The sequence below is a fragment of the Sebastes umbrosus genome, chromosome 8 (genome assembly GCF_015220745.1).
Source record: "Sebastes umbrosus isolate fSebUmb1 chromosome 8, fSebUmb1.pri, whole genome shotgun sequence".
NCBI classification, from domain to species: domain Eukaryota; kingdom Metazoa; phylum Chordata; class Actinopteri; order Perciformes; family Sebastidae; genus Sebastes; species Sebastes umbrosus.
In genome coordinates this window covers 7,442,261-7,452,358 of record NC_051276.1, presented here as the reverse complement: position 1 = coordinate 7,452,358, position 10,098 = coordinate 7,442,261, and the positions used below count along the sequence as shown (strand labels likewise).

The following is a 10,098-nucleotide window of genomic DNA, read 5'->3' as shown; positions in this document are numbered from 1 at the left end:
TGGGCAGTTTCCAGAACATAAGTGCTCGCCATCCAATTGCTGAAAAATGCAATTCTTGCAGAAATCTCCAAATGTCAAAAGTTTTTGATAACCAATCACAGCATGGCTTTTTCTATGGTGTTCCTCATGGTCTTGGTGTCTTAATGTGGTATTTTGGAGTGATTTTTGATCATTTTGATCAATTCTTGAGTAGTAAAAAAAGGTTAAATTTAGCATCAAATCTGTGTAACAGTAGGTATCAACCCAAACATTGCTGCAACTGCTGAGATATAATAGCATGGGAATTACCATCGTATACTTATATCATGATGTTCAAAGCCCTTTCGCAATTTATTTTAATTCATTAATTAATTTATTAATTCATATTTTTTATAGACACAGTGCTGCACCTCAAATTAACCTTCAGGTTCCCCGCTTTCAGATGATGTAAACCACTTTTATGTGACATCTACTGTTGACTTTTTATCTCCCCCTGAACATCCCCTGTCCACTGTCCCCTCTAAAGTAGGAGGGCGGAATGGTAAGACGTTAAATCTGCACGTGAAGAATGTGGAATATCCTGCAAACAACAAACACTGAGCTCTATGAGTCATTTTCAACAAGGATGAGTGGCTCATTTAAATAATTACAGGGAAATGCTGGGTGTCTGACTCCTCCTACATGTCGGAGGGAGAGGACCGGCTCACGTATATAAATACCAACTTCAAAACAGCAAAAGTATCTGTGTTTTTCCAGGACATCCCTCCAGACCTTGAACCAGGTAAGTGCTGGAGATCACTGCAGTCACAGAAGGGTATTTACTGTCGCTAGATAAGACCTAGACTGTATGAAATGACTCCTTTCATCACCACCACTCTATACCTGAGCACCTGGATAATGTTCTTATTATAATATTTGTAATTGAATTTGCAATCCTTTATTCAATTTTATTTATTAATTTATTTTTTTTAATTTGTTTGAGTGTATTTTTGTTGATAATTTTAACTGTGTTGTTATTTAATTTCAGCCTCCACAACCACAGCCACCATGGCAGGTTAGTGCAATGCTCATGAATTGTTTTCCACAACAGGAACACACATCACAACACAACAAGGAAATATCATTGAGGAGGTTTCTATTATCACAGGGCAGGATTCATCCTGTCTACACCCACAATGTTTGGAAATTCCAGCCTCAGTGATTGCACAAGATGTGTTTCCTCAAGGCACTAAAAACTCATGGATCGATAATGTCTTTTTAATCTACAGATGCAAGCTTTCAGAAGGAGTTCCTGGTAACCCACAACAGCTACAGGTCAATGCACAACACGCCACCGATGACCCTTAGCAAGGAGCTGACTGCTGCAGCTCAGAAATGGGCCGATCACCTGCTGCAAATCAACGCCCTGCAGCACAGTGACGGTCAGGACGGGGAGAACATCTACTTCATGAGCAGCACAGCAAAGATTAAACTGACAGGTAGATTTAGCATGTTTATCATGTCATCAGCCTAGTTATTCAATCCAACTGTACAAACCACATTCTTGCCTTCATTTCAAGCAGATAGACTTATTTGTTCACCTGCTAAGGTAAGATTATATCTTAAGTGTCACTGTTCTCCACTTACAAATAAATAGTATAAGCATTAAAACACTCTCTAGCTTACTCAGGGGTTTTACTGCTTCAGCCTTACTGGTTCTGGTATGACCAGTAGCTCATGGTGGCTAATGTTAAAATATTCCTCCTCTGTTACGTTATGTTTTACCAGTTACCACCCACTTAGAATTTAAACTTACACTTTCATGGGCATACTTTGAAGAAATAATTTAGTAATTTCTATCACTCTTTTTGGTGGTTAGCTAAACTGTCTTTTTCTGACTTTGACCTCTGCCTCCAAAACAGCTCTGTTTAGACTATCAAATTCAAACTTCAACTGCCAAGTCAAATATTCATATTATGTAAATTTCTTTTGTTCTTCTTTTTTCATGTTTTAGGGAAAGAAGCTGTAGATTCTTGGTACAATGAGATCAAGGATTACAACTGGAGCAACCCTGGATTCAGCAGCAATACTGGTAAAACACAACCCGCGTGGTGGCTTCCATAGGAGGTCCATGAATAGAGATAAATTTGTAATGTGTAGATCAGTAAAAAAGTTAATGTTACATGTATATATCTGCCTCCCTAAAATATGCATCACTTGAAGATTAAGCCACAAGAACAAATGAAGTTACTACTTGTTATGTTGCTCTGTAATAATTTATTACGTTAAGTGGGCAGAAAAATCAAGTTTTACATCAACCTTAAGTTTCTATGAATGTATGTAGTTTTAGATGTAGGTTATATTATGCATTTAATACAACATTGGGAGGTGGCATCTTCTTTTGTAAATTAGAAACCTAGCACCACATTTTACTACATTGCTGTGTTTCCTCCCGCAGGCCATTTTACTCAGGTGGTGTGGAAAGACAGCACTGAACTGGGCGTGGGTCTGGCCACCGACGGCAAAAGGGTCTTTGTGGTTGGGCAGTACCGGCAAAGAGGCAATGTATCGAGATACTTCGAGAAAAACGTCCTCCCACTAGGTAACATATTACCACAAGTTTGCATACAGTATTGTCTGAGTAGAAGATTGTTGTTAGACAAAACCTAGACTGTATGAAATTACTCCTTTCATCACCATCACACCAAGCCTGAGCAGCTGGCTAATGTTTTTATTATAATATTTAGGGCCCGAGCACCGCGGGGACAGCGAGGCCCTTTTGAAATCGATATGTTTATTATTATTCTCCGAAATTAATTGCAGTTTTGAAGCGCTAAACATGCTCAGAGAGGAATGACAATTTGCACATGAATCAGAAGTGGGTTTTATGGGTCTCGCGTATGGGTGTGACAAAATGGCTCGATAGCGCCCCCTATTGAGTAGCCCTTGCGTGGGGTTTCACCTAGATGTATGAAATCTGGTAGGTATATGTAACATGTTGAGACGTAAAAAAAAAAGGTTCTTGGAGGTATACCATAAACCCAACAGGAAGTCAGCAATTTAAATTTTAGGTCGTTTTTTTAACCATTTCAAGATGTTGTACTTTAACGAACTCCTCTTGGAGATTTTATCCGATCAACTTCAAATTTGGTAAGCAGTATCATAAGACCTTTGTGATCAAGACTTGTTAAAATCTTGAGTTTTTATGGAACTATGTTGCCGTGGCGCGGCAGCGAAAAAGCGCCTTTCGGCAAAAAACAGGAAGTTGTTGTAACTTTGGCATACAATTTCCAATCTGCTCCAAATTTCTCATGTGTGATAAGAGTCCTTGCCTGACGACATCCACATGTAAATTTGGGCTCCCAGTCATTGCGCCCCCTACTGGCAACAGAAAGTTACAGGTTGTGTACTTTTAAAACATACTCCTCACAGATTATTGAGATCCATCTCAAAATTTGTCAGAAAAGCTTTAAGACCTGGATGATGATTCCTTGTGAAAATTGGCAGTTTTTGTCAAACGGCGGCGCCGTGGCAGCATGGCGAATTTTGATGACCCGCAATGAACAAAAAACTGTTGTAACTCAACTCCAGATGGTCAGATCTTTTTCCAAATTAATCCCGTTTGATGGGAGTCATGCCCTGAAGACATCTACAGGCCAATTTTTAATCATACTTATAGTATCACCTACTGGCAACAGGAAGTTACAGTCGCTATATTTTGGCATACTACTCTTAGCAGGTTAACCAGATCCACCTCAAATTTGGTCAACGTGGTGTTAAGAAGTTCCTGATGCCAAACCGAAAAACTTTTTAGCTTTAGTTGAACGCGCTTGCCGTGGCGACGCATCATTCGCCATGAAACAGGAAGTTGTTTTTGAAGGGCTACAGATGCTTGCAAATGAACGAAACTTGGCACAAGCATTAAAAGTGCTAAAATATGTTATCTCATATGATTCTTGTGCTTAGGTGTGGCAAGGGGGCTCAATAGCGCCCCCTACAAAATTTCAACAAAGCGGCCCTCGTGGTACATTTCACCTAGATGTACGGAATTTGTAAGGCAGATGTACTATACTTTAGAAAAAAGGCTCTTAACACCATACTCTAAACCCAACAGGAAGTCATCTGTTTTGAATTTTGTGTGTATTTTTGGCCATTTCCAGGCTCTGTACTTTAACAAACTCCTCCTAGAGACTTAACACGATCGATTTCAAATTTGGTCGGAACAATCTTAAGACCTTTGTGATGAAAAGTTGTTAAAATCTTGAGTTTTTATGAAACAACGTTGACGTGGCGTGGCGGAGAATTTACATAATTCGCCATTGAATGACAAACTGTTGTAACTCGACTGTCATGTCATTGTCTTGGTCAAATCTGCCCCAAACTTGACCTACCTCATAGCAGTCCAGGCCTGAGGACATCTAAATGGCAATATTGACTCATAGTCATAGTGTCAACTACCGGCAACAGTAAGTCAGCGTTATGTGACAGACATCATCTGATTTACATGAAATTTACATTGTGTAATCTACACTTGATAATGAGCAACATAATGCATGTTTAGCGGGTGTTCTCTAGCGCCATATAGTAGACACAGGAAGAGGTGCAAAATCTGCAAACCTTCATTTCCTGTGCCACTCAATCCAGGCAGGAAATAACGTCTAACTTGTGCGTGCAGTGTCCGATGGTCACGATAAGCAAATTTGCTTCAACCTATGTCCCGCCAGTACCCCCCGACGTGCGCCAATGTGCAAGGGCCCAATCATCGCTGCTTGCAGCTTTAATTGTAATGGAATTTGCACTCATTTATTAGATTATATTTATTCATTTATTTTATTTTTTTATTTGTTTGAGTGTATTTTTGGCGATCGTTTTAACTGTGTAGTTATTTAATTTGAGCCTTCACAACCACAGTCACCATGGCAGGTTATCCAAATCCAAACATCCAAATAATATATGAAATAGTTCAAATGAGCTCCAATTTGAATAGAAAAACAACTACAACATTATAAATACTGTTATATAGTAGTAATAGAACACTATATATAGTGTGCATGCACTCTCTGAAAGGGGCAAGCATAAAGAGTGTTTTTACTTTTGATACTTGAAGTACATTTTGCGGCTCATTCTAATGGTCCATAGGTGATATTGTAAGTGCACTAATTTTTTATATATTTAAACTGACACTTTAAGTGCCTTGTAAATGACGACCTTTGGCTGCTTTGGTTTTAGAATGCAAATACCACAGTACCACTTACAGTGTACTGTTCACAGTTAACAAAAACTTTTATGTCAAACTTTATATATACCTGATTTCATTCTCTGGGGTGCATGCGGTGACCGCCGAGGGGAAGCTTTTTCAAATATGCCTCAGATGCATACCAGTGTTTACTGTCACTTTCCAGCGTAAAGGCTGTGCATCTTACAGCTGGAGGAGAGTTGGATGGAGCAGAAAACACCTCCAGAGACGAAGGTGGAGTGAACCCAAGGACAACTTGCACACTGCTGTAGATGACTACGACCATCCCCCTGCATCCCCAACGCACTGTTGCTAAATGTTCCATGTTGAAATTAAGAAAAATACAAATTAAACATGATTCATAATGCTTTTAATTGTATTGAGGTTCAATATTAATGTGGAATTGGCTTTTTAAATGTATATATACAGAGTGTTACAAAGTATGTCAGAAAATCTCATAAAATAAATGCAAATGCAATCAGCGCTGAGCAATAAACACATTAATATGCACCAAACATCTCTGATTCCCTTCATTTCAATAGATCCACAGACAAGTAGCAGATTGACGCACATACCTGAATAAATAATTGGAAAATGCAGATGCCTCAGGCATGAGGGCTCTCTCAAGCCCTGTACAAAATCTAAGCATGATGTAATTTTGCTTTTATTCTTAGAATTAAGAATAAGTGCCATGCCATCTTGAGACTGGGTCTCAGCTCATTTCATGATGTTAGCTGGTGATGATATAGACAGCTTGTTTCAGAGGGCTGTGTTGATGTGGGGTGCAGGTAAAGAGGGGATGGTTCTGGGATGCTGGAACACACTGTTGAGACTTCTCTACTGGCTTTTTGTGAGGTTAGTGGAGATAAAAAAAAAAAAAAAGCAGGGATGACAACCGGACTTCTGAGCTGGCCATGGCATTCAGATTAAACTACCAAGCCTTGTGGGGCCAGTCAATGTTAGCCTGACCATATAGAATGTATAAGGCCGGCTCAAGCCACAGAGTATCTACTCTTTTCTTGTGTGAAATTAGGATTCAAAGACAGTTCAAAGGTATGTTAGGCCAGAGTTAGGGAAGGCTGTCGCCTGTCAGAAGGTTCCGTAGATTCATGACAACAAAGCCCGATACCCAAAACATCATTTAACATGAATACTGCACCAGAGGTCTCCTCAGTCAGTTAGGAGTGACCAGCAGAGGCAGCAGCTACACACATTTCGTATTTCGTAATTTCGTAATGATACATTATCTGTTAGCTGAAAGCCTGGTTTGTCAAATACCGTCGCTAAAGGGTGCCTCCGTGCGTCGGTATCCGACGGGCTGAGGGGCGCTGCCCAATCTGCGGTATTTGACGAGTTGGGAGTGAGACCGGGTTGGAAAATCACACAAGGAATTACTCAGTGTCAGCCTACCACAACCAAAAGAGCATTACATTTTAGTGGTAATAACAGTTTTTGAAGTAGTCATGCAATGCTGGTTTGCATTATTGGATTATTTATTTTCTTTTTTTACTGAATACCATGTTTTTTCCTAGCGTCAACTGTGGGTTTTGCTTGTCTCCTGTATTCATATTGTCCCACATTTTTTACATCTACTTTGAATCCGGGTCACAAAAATGTGCATCTATCCATTATTGTATTGTTTAGATTTTCTGTGGCTTGGTAAAGGCTAAAGGCTAGTCAGTCTCCTCACCCTGATCTCTTCAGCTCTGTGCTGCTGGACTCTCAGAGGGGTGGCTGGTTGTCTGACAGTGAATGCTGGGACATCCGGCTGTCAGTGTGTCTTCACGATTACTGTTGTCAGTTTAAATGATTTACTTTTGCTCTGTGGTTCTAAAAACCTAATTATGATACTGTGTCTCATACCGACGGTGTTATTAGTGGAGGTGTTTCTCCAAAGGTCTCCATTGCTTCCTGGCTTTCTCTGGCATCTTTAGCCCTACAAAGTGGCCACCTGCAGAGCGGGTATAGGTATAGGTATACTGCGTATAGAGCGAAATGAGCTTTTTGAAAGTAAAAGCACTTATTATGCAGAATATTTTATGTGACACTATCAGTAAGTTAATGTTGTAGCTGGTCAAGGTGCGGCTAATTTGAAGTGTATTTGATATACTGTCGGGTAGTTAAACAGCAATTATGTTTGCCGGTCAAAATCTGAATCAGCAAAGTAAATAATAACTACAGCTATCAAAAATACAGTGGTGTAAAAAGATCAACATTGTAGTAGAAGTAGTTGAGTAGAAGTATAAAGTAGTAACCATGCATAAGTGCTTGCCATCCAATTTGCCGAAAAATGCAATTCTTGCAGAAACCAACCTTATGTTGTAGTTTTTATGAATGTAAGTTGTATGTAGTTTTAGATGTAGGTTATAGTATGCATTTAATACAACATTGGGAGATAGCATCTTCTTTTGTAAATTAGAAACCTAGCACCATATTTTACTACATTGCTGTGTTTCCTCCCGCAGGCCATTTTACTCAGGTGGTGTGGAAAGACAACACTGAACTGGGCGTGGGTATGGCCACCGATGGCGAAAATTCCTATGTGGTTGGGCATTACCGGCCAGGAGGCAACATATCGCCAGACTTCCCGAAAAACGTCCTCCCATCAGGTAACGTATTACCACAAGTTTGCATACAGTACTGTCTGAGTAGGAGATTACCTCACAAGGCTGCAAGGCTGCAGAAGTCAACTTTACAAGTTTGAAGCTCCAGAGGGAAACGAGAACAATCTGTTTAACCTTTGAGAATTTCATTGCCCAGACATCTTTTAAATGAAACATAATTTTGCCTTAAAGTTATGGTTTTGTCCAAATTAGGAATACATCCCACCAAAGACCAGTGGTGGAAAGTAACTCATTACATTTACTCGAGTACTGTACTTTTGAGGTAATTGCATTTTACTTTAGGACTTCTATTTGATGCTACTTTATACTTCACTACAATTAATTGACAGTTATAGCTACTAGTTACTTTGAAGATTAAGATCTACTCCTATAAATAGGATGCGAACTGTTCCTAAACATCCAAATAATATATGAAATAGTTCAAATGAGCTCCAATTTGAATAGAACAACAACTACAACATTATAAATACTGTTATATAGTAGTAATAGAACACTATATTATAGTGTGCATGCACTCTCTGAAAGGGGCAAGCATAAAGAGTGTTTTTAATTTCGATACTTGAAGTACATTTTGTGGATCATTCTAATGGTCCATAGGTGATATTGTAAATGCACTAATTTTTAATATACTGACACTTTAAGTGCCTTGTAAATGACGACCTTTGGCTGCTTTGGTTTTAGAATGCAAATACCACAGTACCACTTACAGTGCACTGTTCACAGTTAACAAAAACTTTTATGTCATAACTAACCAGATTCGTGTGTGCCAAACTTTCTATATACCTGATTTCATTCTCTGGGGTGCATGCGGTGACCGCCGAGGGGAAGCTTTTTTAAATATGCCTCAGATGCATGCCTCACCACCAGTGTTTACTGTCACTTTCCAGCGTAAAGGCTGTGCATCTTACAGCTGGAGGAGAGGTAGGTGGAGCAGAAAACACCTCCAGAGAGGAAGGTGGAGTGAACCCAAGGAAAACTTGCACACTGCTGTAGATGACTACGACCATCCCCCTGCAACCTCCAACACACTGTTGCTAAATGTTCCATGTTGAGAATAAGTAAAAAAACATCAAATTAAACATGTCGTATAAAATTGTCTTGATTCATAATGCTTTTTATTGTATTGAGTAATTGTACTAATTGTATTCAATATGAATGTGCAATTGGCTTTTTCAGTTTATACATTATATACAGAGTGTTACAAAGTATGTCAGAAAAGAAGATGGCGTTGTGGTAACATTGTGTCGTTGTGGCTCTGCAATATGACTATAAAAACCTATTTTTCGAACAGCATATTGTTGGTGCTCTTCTGGTGTTCACAAGAAGAGTCCATATGAACGCCCCCCTCTTGAGGTATTCACGACCTCGTAAGTGGAAAGTTTGTGAAAGCTCAGAGTTCACGACTTGTGACGTGTTTGTTTGACGTTGTCAGAAATGGCCGAGGCCATGGAAGTAAATTTTTCGGGACATAATAAGTGAATATATTGTAATTTTAGTCGTATATTGTAATTCTTTGTAATTGTATAATATGTCTGAGGAAAATGTTGATATTCCCAACTGCCTCATCTTTTTCCTCTGTCATTATACCTTTGCATTTCCTGCATTATATTACCCACATGCTAAGTTGTTAGCCTCTGTGGCTTTAGACGCCGACAGTAACCTTAATATTGCCGTTGCTTAGCAGCGGCGTTCTTCACAAATTAACCACTTGAACGCCAAGCATATTATGTACACGACTTCCCATTTTGTAAACACGAGCTCACGAGTTTCATTTGAAGGCACCATTTGTATGTCAATGGGGAGACCGTGTTCGAGACCGGTGTTTTGTTTTGAAGTTATGTTAGTAACGTTTGACACGTGATGTTTGTCATGTGTTTCCCGTACTGACTTTACATCGTTTCCGTATGTGTTTTACTTAGTTTACTTACTTATTTGAAGCCCGACCATTAAGTTTTCCCTTAACCCCTTAAAACTCCAACTGCCCGCCGGCGGGCCCAGCCGCTATTCTGTATTTCGGAGTTTATTGCGGGCTGAGTTTTGAGAAAACCTAGTGAATCCATTGTTACCAATCGTGTCATGCTAGCTTGTCGGGAAGATTGCTAAATAACGCTGAAAAGTTACGCTAAATGTTGGCGCGGAAAAACTGGCATGGCCATTTTCAAAGGGGTCCCTTGACCTCTCACCTCAAGATATGTGAATATAAATGGGTTCTATGGGTACCCACGAGTCTCCCCTCTACAGACATGCCCACTTTATGATAATCACATGCAGTTTTTTTTT

The 10,098-nt window shown here is 39.6% G+C and overlaps 1 protein-coding gene across 3 annotated transcripts; it reads left to right on the top strand.

Annotated features, from left to right (window-relative positions):
• The first annotated feature begins 626 nt into the window (after window positions 1-626).
• On the top strand, window positions 627-8,914 carry LOC119492354 (Golgi-associated plant pathogenesis-related protein 1-like). Of its 3 annotated transcripts, none has more exons than XM_037776730.1 (6): window positions 627-760; window positions 1,007-1,033; window positions 1,248-1,457; window positions 1,973-2,050; window positions 7,660-7,803; window positions 8,706-8,914. In XM_037776730.1, exons 1-6 carry the CDS (start codon window positions 661-663, stop codon window positions 8,708-8,710), a joined length of 564 nt encoding a protein of 187 aa, XP_037632658.1. In that variant the 5' UTR covers window positions 627-660; the 3' UTR covers window positions 8,711-8,914. The 3 variants fall into 3 exon arrangements, with proteins under 3 accessions (XP_037632658.1, XP_037632656.1, XP_037632657.1); XM_037776728.1 differs by lacking the exons at window positions 7,660-7,803; window positions 8,706-8,914 and adding exons at window positions 2,417-2,560; window positions 5,384-5,704; XM_037776729.1 differs by lacking the exons at window positions 7,660-7,803; window positions 8,706-8,914 and adding exons at window positions 2,417-2,560; window positions 5,361-5,704.
• The last annotated feature ends 1,184 nt before the right edge of the window (window positions 8,915-10,098 follow it).

Excerpts from the sequence above, each read along its gene's own strand:
- LOC119492354 (XM_037776728.1), top strand. The coding sequence starts at position 661 with ATGTCGGAGGGAGAGGACCGGCTCACGTATATAAATACCAACTTCAAA. Across the intron at positions 1,034-1,247 it reads AACCACAGCCACCATGGCAG|ATGCAAGCTTTCAGAAGGAG; the intron begins GTTAGTGCAATG and ends TTTAATCTACAG. Across the intron at positions 1,458-1,972 it reads AGCAAAGATTAAACTGACAG|GGAAAGAAGCTGTAGATTCT; the intron begins GTAGATTTAGCA and ends TTCATGTTTTAG.